The 26,270-nt window shown below is 46.3% G+C and overlaps 1 protein-coding gene across 1 annotated transcript; it reads right to left on the minus strand.

The window, feature by feature from the left end:
* Window positions 1-436: 436 nt before the first annotated feature.
* tesk1b (testis associated actin remodelling kinase 1b) lies at window positions 437-26,270 on the minus strand. Its single transcript, XM_066719874.1, has 11 exons — window positions 26,026-26,270; window positions 24,850-25,573; window positions 11,441-11,562; window positions 11,159-11,207; window positions 10,583-10,729; window positions 10,179-10,261; window positions 5,720-5,810; window positions 5,555-5,638; window positions 5,163-5,249; window positions 4,404-4,512; window positions 437-4,126 (listed from the first exon to the last, which is right to left on the minus strand). Exons 2-11 carry the CDS (start codon window positions 25,027-25,029, stop codon window positions 2,949-2,951), a joined length of 2,130 nt encoding a protein of 709 aa, XP_066575971.1. The 5' UTR covers window positions 25,030-25,573; window positions 26,026-26,270; the 3' UTR covers window positions 437-2,948.

A 26,270-nucleotide genomic window follows, 5' to 3' on the forward strand; every position in this document is an offset into this window, starting at 1 on the left:
GCTTCAGTTAGGATAAAAGTTCCCATTGAACATACACTTCAGCTAGTGTTATGTTTTAGCAAGGACTGTTTAGCATGGTTAGATTCCCAACTTCACATTCTGAGCAGGTGGGGAGAAACATTAGGAAAGATCGTAGGGTAGGGATAGGATTGATAAAGTGTAAAGGTAAAGCTTACACTACACAAGATTGCCATGTTGAGTTAAAAGGTGATCAATTAAAGGGGAGGCAATTTGCAATCCCACCTTCATCATTAGAACACAACACAAAAGCTCAAACAGAACAGTGATGCAAATGGAGAACATTTTTGCAATTGTCGAATCAGATATGAAGAGCAATTCCAAGGCAGAAGTCCTCCAGTAGATCAATCTCAACCATAAAAAAACACTTATTGTACCCCAGGTTTATGCATGTTTGAATAACTCAAGAATCAGGTCAGACGGTTGCATGTTTATTTGTTTTTGGTTTGCTTTTGAAATTTGTTTTTAATCATTCATACATTTTCAATCAATAAACTTTCACTTATTAAAGAAGCAGCTTTATAGTTTATGCATGCTGACCAGAAGTAATATGGAGAGGTTTATATACGATGATCTGAACGTTAAGCTGGATGCGTTTAGAGCACCTCATCTTTGCCGTACACTTTCGTTTGAAGAACGAATGGGATCTTACAGGCAGATCTTTGGAACGGCACATGAGAGAGAAGATAGAGCAGAGATCTCGAGCCTTAGACCTGGAGAGCCATAGTCCTGGAGGTTTAATGGGAACTAGAATCTGATTGGAGGCTTGGAAAACACAAGAACTTGCACTCATCAACTACAAGGAAAACCAGGAGACTGTGTGGCTCTCCAGGTATAGGCGTGGACACCACTGAACTAGATAATGGGAAGAGGTTGAAAGGAGAATGGCCTGCAAACAGTACTTTATCCTAAGTGGAGTGTAGAAGAGTGCAGGTGAAACCAGTCTGGCCCTTTCCTGCAATCAGTCTCACCTTAAGCTTGCACCGTGATGGAACTATTCACTATCTATTATGATCATGCACCACTCAGCTGAGCCAGAGGTCTTTAGTGGATGAATCTACGACTACATTGACTAAATTACACATTTTACAAAGCCTGATTCCTATTGCAACGAGAGGTCGCCGAAGCTGGCTTTAGTAGGAAATACTCTATGTGCTGCATAATCAGAGCAAAGTGCAAGTAAGAGACTGTGGCATCTTCGAATGACAGCACTCCACACAAGATTTACTATCCATATATATTTTTTTTTTATTTATTCTTTAAATTAAGATTTTATCTGACCCGATTTATTAAAGCTGTTCATGGTTTCCAATGATAAGTGCTTCATGTGAGGGTGAAGGAGGGCCCTGGGTACTCAGAGGCTAAGGGTCAGAATCATGGAACATTATCCCACCACAAGTTCACACCAGATATTTCCTGTCCAGAATGAAAAACAACGGGGCTGTGAAAAACCAGACATCTTCACAGAGGTGCATCTGAACTGAGGCTCCTCGGAATTCTACAAAAATCAGGAATGGCTTCAGAGTTTTCTTAAAGAAAGGGGTGTTGTAGTGGAAAATAAGTTGTCAATACTGACCCGATAACTAGACCATGGGCGGACACGAAGTCCCCAGACCAGCTCTCTCTCCCAGGACCCTCCAGTACCCCCGGGGAATAAATAAGCTAAAAATCAGGGAATTCGGGGGTTTCAAGCAAAAACTCTGTACAGCAGTCAGTGTAGAATACAAACTCTTGTAAGAAAAAATATACCATTTAAATTCATTGCCTCTTGTAAAGTACATAGAAAAAAAATGAATCCCCGCCCTACAGCAACCCCCCCATTGTCCCCCACAGCGTCATGTGCAGATTGAGAGCTGCGCAGTGCTGGGATTTCTCAGACAGCACGGCCTGCCTGGGGAGTGTTTGCACGGACAGTGTGGTGCGGAGAACAATGTGATCTGTACAAAACACAGAGACAACAAATCATGTTTCGCCCCCGTGCAATTTCTCTCCCGTCACACTGGCTGTTCACACTTCTAAACCGTAGTTTGTAATACTCATGCTGTGTGCAACAGGGTCACAGGGGTAAATCAGTAGATCTGAAACTAAGGAGGTACTCCACTCTGTATGTGCGACTCCAGGAGATAGAGATGGGAGGCAGGTTGAGGCAGATTGTGACTGGAACTCTGCGAGAGGGGCTGATGGGACGGTTAGGTCAACCTCTCCGTCCCTCTCACTCTCCTCCCATCCCACCAAACACTCGAGCTCCCCACCGCTAGCAAGTGTCGATACTGCAGAGTGCTGGGGAGGTGTGTGGAATGTTACCCTGGGCTCAGTCCGGGCAGGCGACGCACACGCACACGCACACGCACACGCGGTCCATTAAAACACAAACCAGCACGCAATGCAATGCAACAAAGAGAAATGCAACCTCCCGAATGACCCCGAGTAGCTCCTCCTTCCCAACCACTCCTTTTCAGACGGCGACTGCCACCGCTTCACACCGACTGCACACCGCAGTGCCACTACCCTCCCCTTCAGGCTCGTTCAGTGCAACTCCAAGAAACGCAAACAAAACAACCTGAGAGCAAGCCACAGAGGAGAGAGTGGTTCCGGCAATCAGAAGGGTGTATAGGGCTAGAAAAGTAGGGCCCTCTTCACAGACTCTAGGTGTAATAACCCAGCAAACCCAAGAGCACCCCCACAGGCTGCTGGCCACTCACTTTCTCCCCATATTGGTCTATCATTCTGTTCACTATAGAAACTGCCCCTGCCATTGTTGCCCAGAGCCTGGGGGAAAAAAAAAAAAAAGAGTGGAGGAGGCAGCAAACTCCTCAACACCCCTGAGCAAACATCAGCAATAACAGATATAATTAACAATATGAAAAATATCTATACAGAGACAGTGCTGACAGGAACTGGAGCCACATCGAAGGATGAGGACATCCTCCCTATGTCTGTGCCTCCGGGAGGGGCAGGCTGGGCTCGGCACTGTGCCCAGGTAGGCGTGGGGCGGCCGGGAGGGTCTTTGTGTTCCCACAGAGCAGGCTGCGCCGCGCCTCTCCATTCAGGTTCTTATAGGGGGGGGGGTTCCTGCGGGGTCGCAAGCAAGCTGTTGGGAAGCGGAGACCCGCCAGACAGCAGCCCGGACAGGAAATGACCTCGTCCTGCTCCAGGGTGGCTGTGCTGGATCCGTGCAGCGGGAACGAGGGACTCGCAGAGTTCCCGTGATAACCGTTGCCCCCCCACCCCAAGGGGTGGCTGACCACCACGGCCGTGTTGTTGTTATCGAGCGGGGACAGCGGGGGCAGCAAGGGCGGGCCATTGGAAACTGGAGAGTTCCAGCCATTGGCCAGCACAGAGGGCGAGGGAGGGCTGAGGCAGGACTGGTTCGGTTGGGGTCCCTCCAGGAACACCGAGCCCTCCAAGGTGTCCGGGCTGCTGGAGCAGTCCATGGGCTCCCCCAGACAAAGAGTCTCCAGATCTCCCTCAGTCAGCATCTCCAGAGACACCAACTCCAGGTCCACGGGTGTCTCCGAGTCCAGCGTCGACCCCCTACTCTCCCCCACCTTCTCCATCCTCCCTGCAGGCTGCCTCATGACCGGCTCGCCCCACCGCTCAGGGTCAGGCATCTGCCCTCCGCCCAACCTGTACGCCACCACATCGATGCCTCTGTCCTGTGGCTCACTGACCCTCAGCTGCCCCTGCCTGTGCTGGGCCAGAGCAACCTGCTCCTCGGAGGGGGCCAAGGTGGGCCGGGTAGGGCGGGGCAGTTCAGGGGTGCAGGGCAGCGAGCGGCAGCGACGAGGGGTCCCTCTGGAATCCCGCCAGGGGTCAGGGGGTGTGGGGGAGGAGCCAGTGCAGGAGTCGGGTGGTTGGGGAAGGGCGAAGGTCAACGAAATGACAGACTTGCTGGGCGTGTCGAACAGCTTGATCTTGCCGCCGTTGAGGTCCTGCCGCTGGGAGAAGGGGTTGACCCGGGCAGGTGTGCCGGAGAGCAGGGGTGGTATCGCAGGCGGCAGCATGTCAGACTGGCTACGGGACAGCCCTCGGTCCCAGGGCAAGCACAGAGAGCGTCGCCGAACAGGGCTGGAGCCAGGGGCCAACAGGGGTCCAACAGGGATACCATCTGTGAAGGGAAAGAAGAGCATCAGGGTTGTGGTGAACAGTGAGCATTATCATTGAAATATAATACATGGGTTTTATTTATCAAAGACACTAAATTGTACTTTTTACAAATGTTTGTTACCCTTATTGTGAAATCGACTGACAAAGAGGCACGTTAACATTTTTAATAAAATAAATACAAAATCAGCAGCTGAATGATGTAGCTGCATCGTGTTGAGTCTCCAGAATGCAGAACAGCCTGCGTGTTAAACCATACCAACACAATGACAACCACTCACCCTTCACCGCTGCCAGATTGATCTCCTCACCCACGCTCTCCCTCGCTCCCTCCCTCGTCTCCAGCTCCGCAACAATCTCTGAGAATGAGGGACGCCGGTCTGCATTCATCTGAGAGACACGACCGGAAGAGTGCAATGGAGGAGGAGAGTTCCGGAGAGATGCGAGTAGGAGAGTGGAGAGGAGGAGAAATGAGGGGGAGACCGCAAGGAGAAGGCGTGGGGTGGGGAAGAGAAATCGAATGGGCGTGAGATGGAGAAAGGGAAAGTTAACAGAAAAGTCTATAAATAATAATGTATTGCATTATGAAAGTATTCTACATAATAAATACTTCTGTACACATTTACAATATAATTGAACAAAGGAGCATGTCTTTTTTGCAATGGTTTATAAAAAATATGAATGTAGCAAATATCTGCTTTTGTTTTTGCATAAATACTGTAAACTTATACAAAAAGAAACAAATACAATGAGAAATTAGATCGAAAACAAGTATGGTTATACGACAGTGTACACTATACTTTAACAGTTTCCCTGCTTCACTACAGGAACAGAGCAGTACGTTAGGTTCTTTGCAAAACTACTCAGCCTGTTAAACTTTATGATCTCCTTAAACTTAACCCACAAATTGCCCCCTAATTCTCTACACGATTACTTCATGGACATTTTTAGAAGCAAAATGTACGACTGATGCAAATTGACAGTTTGCATGTCTGGCGGTAATATGCACGATTGCCAAGGTGAGTGTTGTCGTTTCTTACATCACAGCAGTTGACTGCCAGCTGCAGGAAAGAAGGTGGGCAGTCTCCCACCATGTGCTGGAATGATTCCACATCCAGTCCAAAATCCTGGACAGAGGGAGAGAGGGAGGTATGAATGGGTTTATTGACATGGGTTTAATGGTTGTAGCAATACATTTTTTAATTGGAATGCTCTTTGTTTTCATGAATGAAATCATTTGTATGGCATTCACATCACAATTCTGGCTCCTACAGTATAAAACACAGGACACTACAGACATCAAAGCTCCGGGACCGCAGTGCTGATAGGACACCAGCAGAGGGGGCTTCTCATCTACCGCTTCTTGGGTTTTGTTTTAAAAAAGAAAACCTACTGATGTTGTAAAGCATCACAAAAAATCCTATACATATACCTCTGTGCGGGGGAGGAAGTCCGGGTCAGCCTGGATGCGTGCGATGGTCTCGCACAGGATAATCCCAAAGGCGAAGATGTCCGCCTGCAAAACAGAGCATTTAAAGACAATGGACCCTAGCAGAGTGCAGGAACTCAAATCTTACACCCCACTTGCCCAGCATACCTTCTCATTGTACAGCTCTCCTCTCAGGACTTCCGGAGCCATCCAGTAGGGGGAGCCCACCACAGACAGGGGCTGTTTCTCCACCCCTTCACTGCAGGACAAACAACAAGAGATTAAACCTCTCTCAATGCTGGTCATCTCAAGTCATCTCCTCACACAGAGTTGGCCAGTCCCTGAGTTTTAACATGCAGACTGTCCCGACGCAAATCTAAAATATCTGGTTCCGAATTTTTGAACTTTAGGTTGGAGACATGAGTGGTCATGGTAACTGCTAGCTGTATGGCAGAATTTCACTATTCAGCAGATGCATCATTTCACACAAGGGAGGGCATATCAAACATTTCACATGAAGAGCGTAGCTATAACGAAGGATGCTCAGATTTTGACCGTACATTGGGTAACCTCTACCATTCCACGGTCTTTGGCTCAGGCCACTTCTATCACTTGCCCCTTTGAGTCAGATTTTGGCAGATCAAAGAAATATGAATGGTTTGATAAGACAGAAATTGATATACAAAGGCAACATTAGAGCAGGCCTTTATGTTCCTGGCAATGCTCCTCAAAGACCGAATAAATCACAACCCAGACACAGACCACACACTGCTCCTGCACGGGGCCAACTGCTCATCACAGCCCAGAACTCACTCATGTCTCTCCAAGACGAGCATTAACAGATTGAGACAGACCTCGGGGGTCGGGGGGAATTCATGAAGTTCTATTAAATAATTTATTGTGAAAGATTGTTAGAAAGATAGAGGGATGGTGACAGGCAGATTAAGAAGGAGCTATAGTCACAGTGATTTAAATTTAAAAAAATCTGGATAAAACCATTGGATGCGTAGACTAACCGATGGAGAGATGAAAGATCAGTCTGGATGGATGGATTGTAGCATGGAGGGAGGCAGAGAGAACAATGAAAACATGATCCTTCATGTTTTCCTACGGTATGGAAATGTCAGGAGACAGGTTGGAAAATTAGACTAACGTTTGAGCCACAGTAGGAAAGTACTGCAGATTAACATCAGCACAGTAGGGCTAGTGGGCGGATGTGTGCATGTCAGTGCATAAAGTGCTACATGTGCCGTCCTGTCCCGTCCCCTGGCAGCTGGCATTGTGCTGCAGCTCTCTGCCAACCACCATACCACCTCTCAAAGCCTCCTCTACACTTCAAACATAGCCCTGCCACAAGGAACAGACCACTAGTGCCCCCTAGTGGAATTGTCCATAACAAAGATGGACCCACAATTCAGGAACAAATAAGCAGCATAAATCCATGCATCAGGCCCTGCATGATACACAGTCTCTCGATTGTTGCTGCCATTTGTGTAGGGTCACATTCGTACTTAGCATTTCTTTGCAGTTGAATGAACTGTGTGAAAGCTGCTCAGTCAACACAGTATTGCCAAGATGGACATATTGGAATAGTTTATTACAGTAGAGAAGGTGGTACAGCCTGGTGGACTACAGGATTTTTTAAGAAAATCTGACATTTTTCATGCTCGATGTAGGCATTTCTATATAAAGACCAATCTTTTCACTTTCTTTTGGGTTTTGTTGCTGCCGTTTGTCATCAAGCTGCAGGCCTCTGTGCTCTTGGCAGCATTCCTTCCAATTCAATAAATTACACCCCGGCCACAGACCCCACACCGCTGCTGCTGCACATGGCCGGCTGCTTATCACAGCCCTCGGCCCCTCACAGCTCACTCGTGTCTCCAAAAGATAACTGGTATCAACACTGCGTCCACTGTCCTCTTAAATGATCCCCAGCATATCAGCCTCAACCACGCGGATGGGCACACCGATTAAATTGTAAAAGTAAACAAACGTCTCAAAACCATTGTCCCAATACTAGATAGGATGGCTGGAGTATATGGAGCTTGGCTGCAATAAGGCTTAGAGGTTTCTGGGCTTCTATAGAAGATTCGGTACAATATTAGAGGATTTTCTACCTCTAAAATCACCTCTAACCCCCTCAATTCATCAGTGTCCTGTTAATTTAATCTCAGACACCCCCCATTCTCACCTCAACAGTGAGCGACTCCTGACCTGACCTGACCAGTGGTTTGGAAAATACTCCAGAGCTATCAGGAGACAATGGGCCACCACCACAAAACACACATACTCTTACAGCTGCTCCTCTGACTGAATATCAAAATCCTGAGACCAGCCAAACCCTGACAGATGCTCATTCAGAAGGCTCTTGAGATAATTGAGATCTCCACTAAACTGGTGTGGTAATTCCAGGGGACGGGGCGAAGACAACTGCAAGATTGAGATGGACACCAAACAAAAAGGTCACCACTCCATTCCTGACCCCAGTCATCCATCAGCACTAACAGGCCAGCCACACCGTGCCAGTCCCACGCACTGACTGATTTACGCTGCCATAAAACGTCACGCACCACTGAGCCACCAAGCAACTGGCTCTCCTTGACAAATATCATCAGCTTGACTGAGGGAGAGAAGAATAAAATAGTTGCAGAGACCAAGCATAAGAAAGCCAAGGAGAAAGAGGAAGAGATACAGATAGAGAAAGCCAAGTAAAGAGGAAGAGAGATAGGGAGTAAGAGAGGAAGAGAGACGGATACAAAGAGAAAGCGAGAGAAATGGGGTTTATCAGAATTTAGTGTGAAATTCCTACTGATAATCTGCATTTCTTATTTCTTGCAAATGCTGCTTTTGCCCTACTGATGCAGCTAGAACCAGTACAGTAAGAATTTACTCTACAGAAACCAGTGCTGAGATACTGGCACTATCTACAGCAGGGTGATTCTAATTACTGCCACAAAGCCTGGCAGAGCTCCAGTCCAGAAAATCCCTCAGTTGAGCAATACCTAGGAAGTGAAGAATACCAAACAGAAGTCAATAAAGAGTCATTCAACCTTTGAAAATAAAAGGCCAATCACATTTTAGTTTTTTTTGTTTGTTTTTAAATCAATAAATACAAAATGTTAATTCCGACCAAATACAACCTGACCGTTACACACACACCTTCCTCAACTTTGCCTACAAGCCTCCGAAACTGCAAAGAGTCTCGAACAGAAAAACTATCAATCATGTTCAGAGAGGGAGCACACAGCAGAGACCATCTGCCCTGAGAGCACTCGGCTGTTTTTATTACTGTATCATGAGATAGGACAGGGCTTGTTTTGCAGTATAAATTCTTTGGCATTTGCAATTTTAAATCCTTGTTTAATGTATTCAATTAGAAATGTAAGAAGTGGGTGAAGGGACCGATAAGGGTGATTGGGGGAGGGGGAAGCGATTTTAAACTTGCGAGTTCCTGCTGATAAGCGTTATTTACTTGTTTTATCAAGTCGCGATCACGGTTGTCATGCCAATGAAGCGTTATGCGAGTTAACAAGTGAGGGGGAGGGAGAGACGGACCAAGAGGGAGAAGGAGGGAGGGAGAGGAGTACAGTTCAGTTAATCAAACAGTCTGCTCTGGCCAGGAATACCATTTTGGGAAGCAAGGAAAAAAAAAAAAAGTGGAGATCTGGCCAAGAAAAGTGCGTGCAGGGTGGAATAGTTTTTCCATATTTGGAAAGCTGTGGTTTCCAAGATGCCCCCCCACCATCCAGCCCCACAGATCAGCACTGAGTCAAGCAGACAGCTCTCGTCCACAACACACGGCACGGCCACCGCACCCCCCGACACATACAGCACAGCCTGCAGGGAGAGAAACAACGCACTTCCCATAAGCCTCTGTTCTGCAGCCCTATCACAACACCCACGCCCCCCTACTTAAATCGACACACCCTCAGCCTGGTGCCGAAAAAGAGGTTTACCTTAAAGTGCCAGAAAGAGGCATCCTGCAGGAGGGAATGCTTAAGAAACCTTGAAGTGTATGTACACTGTAAACAAATTTAGTGTCATTTAAAAAAAAAAAAAATTTATGAGCCAGGGCTGCAAGAGCTCTGTACCAAACACACATTCCGGTTAACCAAGATGAAAATCTGGTTAATATTTTTGGGCCTGTCCTTTTGCCCATCCTGCTGCATCAGCTTCATAGCCAGACTACAATTCATGGGACACGAGCCCAAGAGAAACGGCGTGTTTAGACTTCTGTAAACACTTCCTGCAGTTACACAGGAACACAGAAAATAATGCACACAGGGCTGAGCGGGGCAGCTTCCTAGAACGGCTCTGAGTACCAGACAAACAGCAGATCGAATGTGCTGCGCAGAGGGACTGTACCCTGGCACACAGTCTTTCCTGAGGGTAGGACCCCAAGCAGCGATGAACCAAGCCAGAATATTCTGGGGGGGGAAATGCAGGCTGAAAACAGACGGCCCTGGAATCCCAGAGAGAGGAGGAGATTGGAAATTGTGAGCACTTCCTGCTTCTCTGCATTCAATACTGAACAGTCAGAGACGAAATCTTTAAAAGAAATAAAATCAAAGATACACAGTAAAATACAAATAAAAAGCAATCCTTTTACAATAGGTGACCAACTGACCTGTACACAGGGATTTTCTCTGCCAGCCCGAAGTCTCCCACCACAGCAGTGAAGTGGCCGCTGTCACAGCGAACCAGACAGTTCTACAGAGAGAGAGAGCGAGAGAGAGAGAGATGGAGTGGGGGAGGGGGATCTCGAATTTGTGGAGAATGTGCGTCCATCTTTAACCTTTGGATTTGAAAATGGGGTAAAATGTACACTCCCGCAGGACAATTCACACTGTGAGGATCAGCGTGATTTAGAAGCTAGATCAGACGGCGCTTTGATGCAAGGACCCTGTGCCACTGTGTGCATGCACATATTATAGGATACTTCCACTATTTCTACACCAAGTAGATCACCAAAATGTTAAATGGACACAAATTCATAAAGAGAAGGATAATTTTCAGAGATGTGTGCAGTACCTTGGAGGTGAGGTCCCTGTGGAAGATGCCCTTGCCGTGTAGGTACTGCAGCCCCCGGGCGATGTCCAGCGACAGGCCCTCCCTCACGGCCCAGGACAGGTACACATCACTGTCCAGCAGCTGCTCCAGATTGCCCCCATTAATGTACTGCAACAACAATTGGCAATAATCATTCACATCATCATAATAGCATGATTCCTGCTCAGACCTTTAGAGGTCATTGCAGTGTTGTGGCTCCACAATGACTAATACAGAGACAGTGGATCAGTCCAGGCAACAGAAACGGTGACAAGCATCCCATGATGCTGAAAGTTAAACTATTCCTCTGACCACTAACTCTCCATTGAGGAGACTCAGTCATGGCATTTTTACTAGTCCAGTTACCGGGCAGCCAGTCTGAGCACAGGCTTGACTTTCCCAAAACCTGTGAAGTCAGGGAGCAAGTACAGTCTAAACCTGAGCTCTGATGCCCATTGCTACACTGGTCCAGAGTGCCTGTCCCGTCTGTGACCGTAAGAATGCAGGGCCTGTGGGATGTTGAGGAAGGGAGACTATCTGCACGGGGCAGGGCTGTACCTCAGTGAGGGCGTGGAGCTGGCCCTCATGGACACACACTCCGAGGAACCTGCAGAGAGAGAGAGTTTAAAATATTAGCAAAATGAATCTACAATACTGTAATACTGCATTTAATTTTAAGTACATGGCTCAGTTTAAAAAGTAAATGTTTTAAAGTAAACCTTAAACTCTTCAAAGGTTTCACAAGTCTTCCTTGTGTAACATGCATAAGTACAGTTTTCCCTCTGTACAAATGGATTCCAGGTTTCGACCCCGACCACGGCACCCGTGTGCGAGACTCACCTCAGGATGTTGGGATGCGACAGCCTGTTCATCAGCTGCACCTCCCTCAGCATGTTGGCCCTGTTGCTGGCCACCTTGTTCATCTTCAGCACCATCACCTGACCGGTAATGCGGTGCCGGACCTGTGAGGGGTGAGTGCAGGGTCAAAGCCCGGAGCCACTGGACATCACAGGCACTGGCAAATTTGGTTTGCGTTTTCCAGGTTCTAGCAAGTTAATGTCCCATTACCCAGAACATGATCCAATTAAACAGTTTGTATACAGAGAAACTTTACATTTGTATTTTTTTTTTTAAATCGCTATAATACAGGATATAATAAAGCAATATTGATTCAAACAGGAAATGCTGAAACTGAATTTTTCTGATCATTCTTCCTTTCACTACTTTTGAAGTAGCAGAATACTTTTCCATATTCTGAAACTGACGGGTATGATGCTCAATGGGTTAAACTAGGGCAAGGTAGGCTGCAGTTTTACTTGGGTATATATACAAAAATCATCATTCAAATCTGTAAAGAAGCGGTTTGAGCAAGTTGTGGCCATGGGATCAATCATCCCTCTTCCAATTACTGCTCTTCAAGAGAGCTAGCCTAGAACACTGGGGAGAGCATCTTGAGCCCTTCTGTAAAGTCCCTTGAATTCCAGACATGCACCGCGTCCAACATCTGTGCTTTGAACTCTCCAGTAGATAAGCTACAGTCCTCTCTGTGCCATTTTTTATTCAGCCACTCACCAGGCGTTAATGCTGTGTAATATCAGTAAGAGGGCAGCAGTGAAGGGCCTTTGAATTGTACCAGTTTGCTGGAAGTGGCAGTGTTAGATCTATAACCGCTGAGCTGCATCCTCACAGACAAGTGTATTTACACACACACAGTGGAGTCCTGGAGCCGTTCCAGCTGCTGCGCAGTGAAACCTTCAGGAAGCAGGCGTCACTCCCGTCTCGAGCACAGCACAGCCCTCAGCACAGCCCTCAGCGCAGCGCTCCGTGCCTGTAAACACCTACGCAACAAGGCCATTGTCCTGCACACTGACAACTCAAGGATTTCACCGTCCAGCACCAGGGATGCATTTCATAATAAAAACAGCCCAGGTTTTACATTTTACCAGTTTCTCAATTCATTTTAAATAAGAAAGGGGCCGAAATAATTCATGCAGTCCATTTACATGCACATATACCCTAAATCCAGATGTTTCATTAGTGCAAAGCAGTGAGGATTAGGTTCCAATTTTCTAGTTTGTTTTAGAGGATCCTCACCACTGCAGTTTAGATTCATTACATCAGGCAGAGTGGGGCCTCCTGTCCAAACAGATCAATCTGGTTGTTTGGCCAGGCTAAGACGGTGACAATGACAAATGCCTGGGATTCTGGGTAAACAAACTGATGCAACGGTCCACGGTTTCAAAAGATCAATAGTGAACAAAAGCCTACGTCTCAGTTTAAATTATAAATAGACAACTTAAAACCAAGAACAAGTGGGGTCTCCATGTTATCAAACGATCTTGATCACATTTCACACCAAAAAAAAAAAAAAAAAACTTTGCGGCGAGATTGTGGCTTTCAAAAGAAATGGTGTTTTTAATTTTTTTATAAGGGATGTTTGTAGGAAGATTCTCTGCTGAGTAATGAGGTTGCAGCGAGTTTTTAAAATAAATGGAAGTTAAAATTAAAAAAAAAAATCTAAATTAAATGAGGTCTAAACTGACTGATTTAGTATAATGGCTACACCAGAGGAAGATTCAGCATTCAATACATAGGAGATTTCACTAATTAAGACAAACTACAATCAGAGGTAGGAGGCTTGGAAGAATTTTTATGCTGGAGGCGGCAACTCTGTGCCTTTGAATACACAGCTCTAGAGAACCCAACTGAGGTTTGCCTCAAAACTTGTCGATTTATTTGTTCCATGTTGTAATAACCAAGCTGCTTCACGGATACACTGGGGCATTAAAACAGTGAAGCTGGGCCAGAAGTAGTCGTGAGTTTTGAGAGGCTCAATGGCTTGTTCTCCTCAAAAACTACAGTACAACTTTTCGGTCGCCTTATTATACAATTTGGGACACTAAATCTTCAGATCTTTCACCAATTTTCCCCACTCTTTCCAGGTCTTGGGATTTCGCTTAGTAAATTGCATTGGCCTGCATCCCTCAATGAGTGCTGAACACTGCAGCTCCTCTCTGCACACAGAAGTGCTGCTTGATGGGCTGCAAGTGTACAGTCTCACCGGTCACTTCTCACTCTCACACTCTCCCTCTCCCTTATGTGGTTCTATTAGAAACTGGCAAGTTTTCCGCTCATAGTTTACAGCCTCTCCCCTGCTCAGAGGCTGCCAGGGGTACAGTGCTGGAGCAGCGCCCAGCGGCCAATGGCAGGAAAGCCACACTACATCCTGTCTGACAGAGCTGGCCACTACCCCTGCACCGCCACCCCCCCCTCAGAACAAACACTTACAGCCCCAACACACACAATCACGCATACGCCTAACATGCTGCAGTAAGTACACAAACACAATCTGCATTAACTGCATAGGGCATTATATCGCAAAAGCAGGAAAGGGTTCAAATTATACACTGTTCTGAGGCACTTCCAGGAGAGAATATGAAGATTACTCTGCCAATCAAACTACTAAGGGGAAATTTCACACCATTGTATATCAGACTGGGCTGCATTTGCACTGTGTTCTTACTGACAGGTTACAATTAATCAAGAGCTGCAGTCTGGGCGAGGTGGAGAGCGTGGAGAGATCCCCTGAGCAGTGTATCAGACACAGGGAGGAGAGAACCAATCAGCTTTCATGACTGGGACTCGTCGGCTCGTTGAATAACAAGCTCCTTAAAAACAAACAAAACTCTGTACAGCGCAGTCCCAAGACTGTGACATTTAAAACACTAGGAATAAGTTTGCAGAGCTCAATGGCAAGGGATCAGTTTCTTTTGATTTCTTTAGGGGATAAAAACAGCTGGTATTGCCCCAGGCCTTCAAACGCCAGCTATCCACACCTGGCCTTCAATAACAGTGCGTAGTGAAAGCAGAGCTGACAAACAGAGCCACCTCACTCTTTGGTTTAACACAACAGTGAAAAGATTGGTCTTCATTTCCCTACTGAAACACTACAGTGAAAAACAGTGGTTCTCATTGTACAATCTTCTGGTTCTTGTTGTAACTTACCATTTATTTATTTTTAAACTTCAGACAGTTTCATTTTAACTGTCTGCAAACAGTGCATGATTGCAGAAATTGTCCTGTTCTAAAGTCTGAAACCATTCATACTATGTTACATGCTAATTACATGTAAACATGGGTGGGAATTGCACAATTATCAAACCTCTCCATAACAAGCTCCCAGTTGCTTAAATCCCAGACACCTGGTCATTGAAACATACCTAACAGAGGACAGTTCTGGGGTCTAGTATCTAAAACAGGACCGGTACTAGTTTCTAACTCATTCAGAGCCAAAACTTGTTAAGAAAACTCAGATAGACCTAAAACCTGGAAATGTACAAATGCACTCCCCCACATACGAGGCTAGTTCTGTGTGTAGGTATGCTGGAGGAAAACAGGGGTGGGTGCTGTATCGTGTACTACACAGTGCCAGGGCGTGCTGTGACACAGTCAACAGCACAGAGTAAACTCAGCCTGTCACTGCAGACACCGCCGCTCCAGGGCGGCAGGGGGGTTAGGACTGGTTGTAAAAAGACTACAGATAATGTAATTATTCATCTGCCTGCAATCAGGGCTGTGCTCTGTTAGGGCCTGGCCCAGTCTGTCCAAAGCCTAGTGTTTTTTTTGTTTGTTTGCATTTTATAAAAAGGTGGTTTTCTTCCATGCTGGTCAGGTCTAGTGTTGCTGCCCATCTGTTCTCTTCAATGTCCAGCACTGGAAACTAACAACCAGCTGCCACAGGGAGCATAAACACCTGGAGTACCATGTGGAAATGTAATGTGCCAGGAAATAAAGCTAGTTTACGATCACTCGGCCAAATCACAGCCTCTCACATTCCACTGGACCCATTCAACCATATTCCCCAGCTCCCCCATTTTAATTACATTTTATTCCCATAAGACATTTAAATGGCACCAATATGCTGAAGGACATTGCCAATTTCAAAATTAACACAAAATCTGTGGTCAGTTATTCTGGCACTTTTTATCCCGTGTGGATACCAAAATAGTGGATTAAAACTCCAATAGGAGGCAACAGGAAAGTCCATAAAACAGTGTATACACGGGTGTTATGAATGCCAATAGGCTAAAGTTCAGGTAAGAAGTGAATAAGGTAAATACACAGTAATTCACCCAGACTGCCTAGAAACCAGTTCCTTCGGTCTCCTCTCTCACTTAGAGTCAAGCACCGACTTGCTCAGAACTATTCCAGACGCACCTCTACAAAATTCACTGGGGATTGCAATTTTGACGTGACAAAGCAAAAGTGACAATCGATCTGAATACATCAAAACCAGGGACATTTTCCATAAACCTCTGACTCAGGCTGCCTGACGGTCTGAATGACAGGCTGACTTCCTCTCACACAGTTCAGTTCACTTCACTCAGATCATAGTATGAGTAACACAGCCAGCATTCACAATTAAACAGTACGGAGACCACCTGAAAAAGGTGGACTATATTCATTTAGCAAATAAAGTGGATTCCCTTTTCCAAAGCATAACAAACCACCACCGGTCAGGAATCTATACGGTATACATTTCAAACTGTATACTACAAGACCTCCAGGTTTGCAGAAAGTGCAGTACTTCATTCATAGTCAGTTTTCCTATAATACACACCTTATATTTACCTTTTATTATGGTGTAAAAATGTATATTGCAACACCAGTGACTGGGCCTGTGCTAGGATGCTGAAGGACGTGCAATTGTACGATGTTGAGAGGAAATGATTGATGCACCGGTTTCAGACTGCAGCCATGAAGCGCAGGGCTCTATGGACTGCATGTTGCTAGTCATGGATTTCTTCAGACACAAAGTACAAATCATTCCGTTCATATTAAGGAAGGGATCATAAGGAAGTGTGTTCCAGAGCATGTCTTCTGATTGGCAGTCGAGCTGGGCGTGGGCCTGGAGGATGTTTCCAATTGGCTACATTAGTCCATCTGTGGGGAGGGGGGGGACAAACTCCTGCTTACCTGCTTTGATTAAAATCACTTTCTGCTCAATATAAGATCATTTGTTGGTATGCCCGACTAATCTTTGCATCCAACCTAATAAACCCAGTTTATTTCAGGGTAATCAGGACAATAGGCCTATATATTGACGCTTCCAGTTCACAGTTTGAACAGTGATATTCACCTGTGGTAAACACTAGTTTAATGCAGAATGCCCAAATTAACAGGGTCTGCTGAAATACTAGATGTAATTTCACAGCTTTCCTCCTCCTGGGATTAGTCTCAGCTCTGCACTTTCATGTAAACCCTACAAAACCATAAAGAAAAACAGAACTCAAAAATACTCTTGCTGTATGAATTAAAAAAAAAAAATCAAGATCTACCCATCTACACAGGAAGACTATGCTTGTTCGAGTACCTGCAAAACAAAGTTCGTGAAATTGCAAAACAAGTTCGTATCTGCAAATGGCATACACGTTATTTCTTAGCCACCATCTTGTGTGTTCATTTAATTAAACCTGGCTCGGTTAATTAGATCAGATCAGAAGAAATTCATTTCACAAAAGGTTCCTGCAGCAGCAAGTTCAATGGTCTGCATTAACCAACATTGTGCAATATACAACTGACACCTGGCATAAAAACATTGCAACACTTTTTAAAATAACAACCATTAAAAGACAAAGCAATTTGGCGCTTACATTAGGATGCCAAATCCTAACTAAATAAACTAAGTGTGCTTGAAAATTACCTGAACATTGAAACCTCCAAAATAGGTGGCAAAGAACCATAAACAAGCTCTAACAGGCTAGTTATAAACTTCACACCCCTCTATACAGCAAGTTGAGCACTGGTCAGTCTGGGGGTTTTACTCCGTTCCCCTTCCTTGCACAGCACGCTGCTCCGCTGTCAGGCAGTGGCATAACACCACACCACACCACACAAGCCCAGATGGGGGCCGAGCACACTCTACTGCCTTCTCACTCAACACTCCTCTCACACACACACAGCGTAGGGACGGGCATGTTGGGAGGGTGCTGTATGTGATGGAGGGAATAAATGATTTTAGGCAGCAAGGGCACACACTCCGTGCAGCAGAGCCAGCCTAAACAAACGCCTGCTCTGGGGCTGAATACGGCTTCTATTGTGACCTCCGCTTTGAGAGGAGTCCCGTCGCCATGGCCCTCATTTCAGTCTCCTTTCACAAAGCATAGCAGGACAGAGCTGAACAAAACACACACACTGATGCGCCCTTGAGATACAATGTGAACTGCACATACTCCATCAGATAGAGAGACATGCAACCTATCCAGCGGACAGCTTGTCATTCCAGTCTTCGGTGTGGTTGACAGTTAATGGTGCATCCCCTTAACTCAAAAAAGTCCCTTTCCCATAAATCAAAGGGAAATATGAGAGGAAAAAAAGCAATATCCAGATCATCCAAGTGTTTTAACAGACCTTGAGATGCGTGTATGTGTATATTCTGCCAAGATGGAAGTTAAACATTACCCATTATGACTTTTCTAATGATTCAAACCAAAAATAATGGCTCAGGAAAGCTTTTTAAATACTATTTTAATACCATGCCCCACTATATACATTTGCTGAAAAAACATATGCATCTCCCATTTCTTCCTTGAGTATAAGAACCTGCATCACGTGAAACCTGGCATGACCACACTTCTACACAACGAGAATCTTATTTCCAGCCATGCAGGAAGGAGTGTTTTGAAGGTGCGTATACTGATGTGGATGTTTGTGTGTGTGTGTGTGTGTACAATGCGCACTGTGTGCCAGTGTCCTGAAGCGTGGTGTATAAATAGACGCTCTCCTCTGGAGCCTGGCTCTCTGCACTAATAGGCTTTCTGGCTTTCCCATGATTCCTCTTGATCTGCTTTCATGCTGCATTCAGGCCACTGAGCCTCTGACCTCACTGGTCTCACCATCTAACCGACTGACCAGCCTGCACACCGGTCTCTCCGCTACAGATCCACCCAGCTGCACAAACACACCCAGTCCCGTTCTGCAGTCCACCAGGCTCAGCCCAGAGACGTACAGGGACCATGCAGCCTCAATCTGTAAATCCAGTTATTCTGATCCAATGGCAGCTCAAACTTAGGATCCAAGCTACACTTCAATGTTAGAATCTTGATTTCTTTATTTGGTTCCCGGAATACAAAAAAAAAAAAAAAAAAAAAAAGCTTGTGCGCCACCAATATATAAAAAGATTGTCCGTTTAGGTCAACCCCCCCAAAAAAAGTATCCCCGAGTTTAAAAACAAAATGCAAACGCTAGGGCAATTTGTGTAACTCTACTACAGAGACTAGGAGAGACTGTAGCGATGCTCATTAATCCATCTGCCTTTAACAAGCATCCCTGCGTGGGGACATCGCGGTCCGCCCTTCATTACGGAGAAAGGGGACGAGGTGAGGAGAGCCAGGCACCGCTCACAAATTGCAGTGATAAAACAGTATTTCTGTTCTGACCAATTTCACAAGATGGACAGAAACTGTAGGTCAGTCATTTGGAGCTTTTCCCCTTCAGTTGAGATCAAATCTCTACAAACAAGTAAGTGCATCGCAATATCATAAATGCTTAACTTTTAATATGAATTTCAGAATAAAAAATCACTGTCCAAGACCGCCATTTCCCCCCTACTTTCTGGTGAAGGGAGATTGTATGCATTATACATCATGGTCTGTTATCAGTAGGAATAAAACACAATGGGAAACATTTTTAAAGTCACTAATAACCACTGAATTAGTAAGGCATGTCTCTCTGCTTCAAACCACTGCAAGAATGTCTGGAAAAACTGGTCACAACCACTTTTTAAAAGACAAACATGAAACTTACTTTTTAGCAGTTTTGCTAATGCACAAATCAAATTAGTAACCATAGTGGCATAGCATTGTTGACAATCTCATTATCATAATATATAGGATTTTATAGAGTATATAGATATTAAGCTATACAACAGAATCCTGCATCTATTCATTGTAACCTTCACAGAATTCCCTTTACAAACTTGACTAAATTAGTGAATTAAACCAAGTGCTGGATATTATAGGAGAGGTGGGGAAGATCCCAATTACATATGGTCTGACACCCACTGCCATTTCAGCCGTTTGACATTTTCGAATCCAGTGTCCACCAATGATCACTCTTTGGTGCAGTAACCGGTGTTCGATTACATCCACATCTCTCAGTCACGGCTCACTCCAGCCTGCTATTCGAACCAATGCGATCTGTGCAAGTGTGCAGAACGAGAGGCGATTTAAAAATACAAATTAGCCATTTTAATGCACAGTGAGTTCATAAAGCTGCATGTTGCAATGGCAGTGGGGGGCTATCCAGTGGTGGGTGAAGTGGCAGTGGGAACACAAGACAGTTTGATGACGTTCAGACCATTCAGTCCATTGGCAGCCTCCTCTATATAGAGAGATTCTTTCACAATGTCAAAGTGATTCGTTCAAGATCAGTTTATTAACCTCCAAAACGAGGTTTGGCATTTCATCACACTTAAAAACAAAAACAAACCACAACTTTTTAAAGTGTCAATGTACATTTTTCTCTTATTACATTCTTACTTGGATTACTTCCTGCATTTTTCAGAATGAGCAAATGTCAGCATAACCTTCCTCAACTTTTTTTTTTTTGTAAAACCAACTTGAAACTTGTTTATGAAGACTGAACACATTCAGTTCATCCTATCTCCTGCCATGGACAGTTTACAATTTAAACAAGTTGTTCGCTTTACTTGACAGAAACTAATGGTTGTAAACTTGTCTAGAGATTTTAACAGTCTGGTCCTCACAGGCTCCGCCCCCAACCAGGTGGATTGACAGCACTGGGGTCGACACAGCCCTTCTCAACACACACAGCTTATCAATGTGGACCGAACTGTCGGCTATCAACTGATTAATGACGCGGTTACTCCCATACAGCATAAATCCCTGGAGAAACAACCCTGAAACCCATCCCTGTGAGTAGGCTGTGTGTGACCGGACAGGGAGAGGAATATAAAACACTGCTCTGCCTACTGTGGGGAGGCACTTTACACCCCATTAGAGGACAGGACAGACCACACAGGCAGAGCTGGGTTTTGTGTGGCAAATCCCAAATCACTGCTGCTCACACAAAAGCCCTGGCAGGGCTGCCCTCTATAAAGCAGGCCAACACGAGCTCACAGGACAATATGTAGATCCAAGTTCTATTGAAACGGAGTTAAGAGATCACCTCCAAAGCTAGGTTCACCTCCAACAGGTTGGCTGTGGCTTGTATCATGAACAAACAGTGGCAGGGCGATAGGCGCATACCTGAGCAACAGGGGGACATTCCCAGAACCACCCTGTACCTGGAGCACCTGCACCACTCATAGACACACAAAGACATTCCAGAACTCTGCTGGGGAGGACATTTTTAAAGGCTGTATCGAACCACAGAGTCACTGAAAACGATCAGCATGTTTTACTCTATATGTTGTGCAAGATAAGCCCACTGCCTGAAAGCAGCAGAGACAGGCTTCAACAAGACATCCGATAAAGACAAAAAACTAAATCCGTAGATTAACAACTGTCATGAGCAAAGATTACAATTTCCAATAGTGTTGTTTAAAGCATGGAGCAATTATAGTAAATTATGGTTTACGAATATGGAGTTCGGAGTGTCTGACATTCTCAAGGCTTTAAATTGAGACCAATGATTTCAGGTAGGCTGTTTATTGCACTTCAAACCGTTGTTTTCGGATCATTTCGGACAAAAAGGTTAGGATTCCTCCCACAGAGCAGTACAGTGAAGCCGCATGCCTTTGGCATCCACTTCTTCAAAGTGCTGGGAGCTGCAGGCCTGAAGCTCATAGGGAGACCACAACAGTGTCTGTAGTAGTACAGGGCTGTACCCTTTAGGAGAGAGTTCTCCATACAATCACATGATAATTAGAGTCTACAGGTCTCTTCTTTCTGCAGCAGCTCCACTGTCACTCCATGTTATGGAAAGCAAGCCTAGACCTGAACTGAACAGAAAATGACAGGGGAAAAAAAAAAAAAAGTGTTGCTTCAAGCATAATATTCAAGTCAGTACTGGCCTGGCAGTGTTATTGTTTACCCCTCCTGGTGTAGCGATGGCGTATCCCAAGCCACACACTGCCGAGACTAATCTCGCAACACCGAGATCACGGGGCTCTGGCAGTGCAGCACTACCCCAAGGGCAGGCAGGGCTGAGCTGCATTCCCAATTTGCAGTTCCAAAGAAATTGTAAATTTTGCTTTATATATAAAAAAAAAAAAAAAAAAAAAAAAAATCCAAATCCAATGCCATCACCCAAATCCTTGCAAATGTACTCCAATTCCTTTTTAGAACACCGGGGAGACTTGTACAGTTTGGGGAAAATGGGTACCCTGTACTGAAACCCCAGCCCTAGGCACAGAGGTCACCCCACACTGTGACAGAGGGGGGGGATTTTCACTTGGTTAGAAAGGCGACCAGATGTCACAATAAAGGAACACTGCACACAAAGCCTTCATATTTGTTGACAACCAGATAAATTAATGTGAAAAAATGTAATCTTGATAAAGACCCAGTACATCCTGTGCCACTTAACAGCTTTTTAGTTACACAAATGACAAAGTGTCACAATATCAACAAACATCAGCATAAGAACATGGTCTCACTGTACGATTCTGCAAGCTGGAGGCATCTACGAGCGATGCCTTACTGCTGCTCACACACATCTGCGGTGCACTCCTCTACCCTGCTCCACGGCAATATCGGCGTTTATGTGGTTCAGGGTTTGAAAGGAAAGGTTTTAATTTGCATTCATCAGCTAACTTATTCATGCAACACCACATTCACTCACTTTCGTGGTCTTTCCATATGGTCTTCTAGAACAAGAACAAAAGACAATTAATGAGGAGGCCACTGGACCCATCTTGCGGTTTTGGTTGTCAGTAACTTAATGATCCATGAATCCCATCAAGCGGTTTCTTCCAAGGAAGAGGCTTCAGCCACATGGTGGGATAATTTGTTCCCGACTTCCCCCCCACTAAATGAACAACATCCACAGCGCAGCTCATAGTTTTATTAAGGGATAGTGTCCAGTGTGCGACTCTGTCCCACGGTCACGGGGGGCCGTATCCAAACACCCATGTCTAAAGGTTCCAGCAAGGAGCACACCGCACATGGCCTGCCGCCCTACACTGGGAGAGAAACCACAACTCCTGAAAACACACTGATGAGGCAAACTACAGGGAGTCAAACCAAAGCAGATGTCAGAGGCAGGAAGGAGGTGAATTAATACAGAAGCAGCTGCTGCCGAGTTTTGCCCACACAGGGACCAGCTCACCAGGGGGCACTGACAGCAGCAGCCCAGTGGAAATCAATACTGGTTCCCAGAAGAACAAATGTCCTGCAAATATACATTTACCCCTGGGCAATATACACATCCAATCATATCAGAGAACATTTGTCCTTCTATATGCAAGTTTGTGATGCATCCTATTTTATAGTCGTATTCCATGTCTAATGCTAGTGAATGCAAGCAATGTTTGCAGGTTGTCACAAAGCCTTACTACAGGTAAAGCCCAGCCTGTCAGAGGGGTCTGGATGGGAAATGGATAGGGTACAGATGGAAAGTCAGACTTCACACACCAGCCTGGTGCCCACGCCACGACCAGTGCGCATCAGTTTGTGTCGACTCTTGCAAAACTATTCACCTTGGGGTTAAAAATCAAATAAAAGACATCCGTGCCGGACACACTGACCAGGGTAGCCTCTGTGCTCGGAAAGTCTTATAGGGCGAAATGTGCTAGAAACAGAAGCACACTGGGATCAGGTCATCATGGTGAAAAGGACAGAAGAACTCCAAGGGTTTCTTGGCAGTGATCGTCCCAGAACGCAGGCTCATGTTCAAGAAACAGTCGATTACTCCGTTCTCGGTGGGGGGCGTTCTCTTTCTGAAAGGCTTGCATTGTCACAGGACGTGGTGTTCATTGAAACGTGTTATTATAGCCATTTGTAAACAAACTACTTGGGCTATGTATTCATGTACAAAAATTAAAAATAAATAAACAATTCCAGTTGCATTGCAGTTCAATACTGAAAGTCAAATATTAGAGAACCTATAGGTGCCAAATGAACTCCACTATAAACACGCAAGTAACAATGGACTGGACAGCTGAGGAGGTCGACATAAGTGGTATACAGTCTGACACTAGCTGGTTTAACCTTTCTAGATTATGCATGCAAATAAAGCATTTTGTGAAAACTGAGTGCTGTCTCAACTGCTAGCTCGGGAAAGATAATAAAGTAAACAGGCCCTACACCACAACACCAGAGCACGGCACTCCTATTTTAAAAGTTATTTTGGGAACCATCTACCTGGAACCATGCCACATCATGGGGAAACAACCCCAGTGTAATAAACCAGACGACACTTCAAATACTTGTACAAGTTAGCAGGACAAACTAGTGGACATGGGAGATGTCCCAACACCACAAAGTTACCCCTGACCCCAGGTGGGCACCAGAAACCCTCCCACCTGAAGCAACAACAGTGCAAGATCTCTGTAGCTGATATTGCCGATCTGTCAGCCAGGGTATGAAGAGATGGGTGCAGTTCTTGCAGAGCATTACTTTGCTGCTGCTGACAGACAGTAGTTAATTGTGCAAGGCAGGGTTGCGTATCCACGGCTTAATTCTGGTACCTGTCCGAAAACACAGTTCTAGATTTTATTCTAAAATAAAGTCAATGTACAATTCCTGTTTCTCTCATTTTTAAATATCAAGTTTCAGTACCAATGTGTAATAAGAATGCTTCACTGCAATGTTGGGTTGTCTAGCATCTTGACTGTAGTGGTCATACTCCCACTCCATCACAATGCATGCTCATAGCATACCCAGCTCCTTGATTTGATTCAGGAATGCCAAGACTCAGACCATTCTTAACTGGAACATCTTGGGGTTCCACTCTCCCCACGTTTTACCTTCTTATCCAACACCTGGTGCTCAATGACACGTTTAACAGAATCACCCCATTGCAAACCTCTGCATGCAAAGAAATGCGAAACGAAAATCTGCAGTTTCGGTTTCATCTAATCTGAACAGGATCGAAAGTTATGAAATGGGGGTCTCATCTGCATCTCTTCAGTTGTGGGAATTGCAGTTACAATGATGCGACAACAAGGACGCCGATAGTGGATACGACCTGAATGTCACATCAATGGTACCAAAGCCAGAGCAGCTTCATTCGGCGACACACAGCGCTGCCTGTCCGCAGCCCTTCACACCAGACGGGTATCTTACCTTGAAAACGTCCGAGAAAAACCCCGAGCCGATCTTCTCACAGTAGAAGTCGTCGATGCGGGCCAGGCTGGACACGGCGCTGCGCAGGGCCCTATAGGAGGAGGGCCGGAGCCGGTTGGGCACTGGTGTCCCCTGGGTGGAGGGATCAGTGGGCTCCTGGTCCAACTCGGCCCGGTCCATATTGGTAATCCCACACGGAGCTTTCAACACGACGGAGCGGCGCTGCCAAGTGTTCACATCTCCCCCCGGTGCACCCGGCAGCCGCGTCTCCTTCACGGGTAATGCGTTAGTGCAGGAGACACCCACAAACCACGGTCTCCCCCCGCTTACTAAACAGGAAAAAGCCACTGTGCTCCGGGGCGGACGCACACAAGCAGCGCTCGTCGCAAACCGGGGGCAGCCGCTCTCGCACGCATGTCGCAGGGCTTCTCCTCTAAAGGTCGCCGCATTCTCCTTCAGCACAGACGGCCATCCGGCGCCCCGCGATGCGGCTGCCTCGGCGGTGGTGTGGGGAGCGAGGTGAGCCCGGCCCCGGGCCCCCGGCCGCTCTCCTCCAGGTGTGGGACGCGGGGACACACGTCAGCGCCCCTCCGCTGTCACACCGGCCGCCCGCCGCTGGGGCTTTCCCGGCCGCCCGCTCGGAAGCGCCGCCGCAGCGCCCCTCCTGCCGCCCGTCCCCGCACCGATGGCAGCGCCTGGGAGGCTGAAGTGTGCGCCGCGGCCGCTGCGGAGGAGAAAATGGAGCTGGCTGGATGTATTTGCATGCTTATCTTCGCCCGGCTCTCCTGTGGTGCTAGGTCACAGGCGCGCCACGTTAAACCACACTTTGCATCGCCGCGGGAATTGTTAAATGGGCTCCGATTGTCCACTATAGTTATATAACCAGCCTTTAAATCAAGCGCTCACTTGCACTAGATTGATCGATAACCAGGATGCCCGTCAGTCCCAGCACCGCGGAGAAAGGGGGAGGTACGCGGTGTAAAGCGACCTCCGTCCCCTACACTACAGCCCGGCTGCACAGAATACAATATAAATGCGTCTTAGGTCTCCATCTGCCCGCATCCCTGGCTGCTTTCCACAGCGGGGCTAATTAACCAACCCTCTCCAGCCCAACAGAGCCATTGTTCCCGACACAAACAACAGTAATCAGACTCCTGGCAGCGGAGAGGCGCTTACCTGCCGGGGTGGATGAGCAGGTGTGGACGCGCCGGCCACCACGGATGCGACGCCCCGTCTCTCTCTCTCTCTCTCTCTCTCTCTCTCTCTCTTTCTCTCGCATCAGCCGGGCTGGTGCGCTGGCGTGGACCCGTCCTGAGCGCCGGGGCTTGTCCCGCAACCTGTGCTCGGTGCCGGTGTTGTCGTGCGTCTCTGCCGGTGTCTTCCCTCGTCTCTCTCCCGGCCTGGCTGGCCCCGCCGTCAGT

The sequence above is a fragment of the Amia ocellicauda genome, chromosome 13 (assembly GCF_036373705.1).
Source record: "Amia ocellicauda isolate fAmiCal2 chromosome 13, fAmiCal2.hap1, whole genome shotgun sequence".
NCBI classification, from domain to species: domain Eukaryota; kingdom Metazoa; phylum Chordata; class Actinopteri; order Amiiformes; family Amiidae; genus Amia; species Amia ocellicauda.

What these genes read in the sequence shown, in the direction of transcription:
- tesk1b (XM_066719874.1), bottom strand. Translation starts at nt 25,029, where the DNA reads ATGGACCGGGCCGAGTTGGACCAGGAGCCCACTGATCCCTCCACCCAG. An exon ending in TCGCATCCCAACATCCTGAG is followed by an intron (nt 11,208 to 11,440) that starts GTGAGTCTCGCA and finishes CTCTCTCTGCAG; the next exon opens with GTTCCTCGGAGTGTGTGTCC. An exon ending in CAATCTGGCAGCGGTGAAGG is followed by an intron (nt 4,127 to 4,403) that starts GTGAGTGGTTGT and finishes TTCCCTTCACAG; the next exon opens with ATGGTATCCCTGTTGGACCC.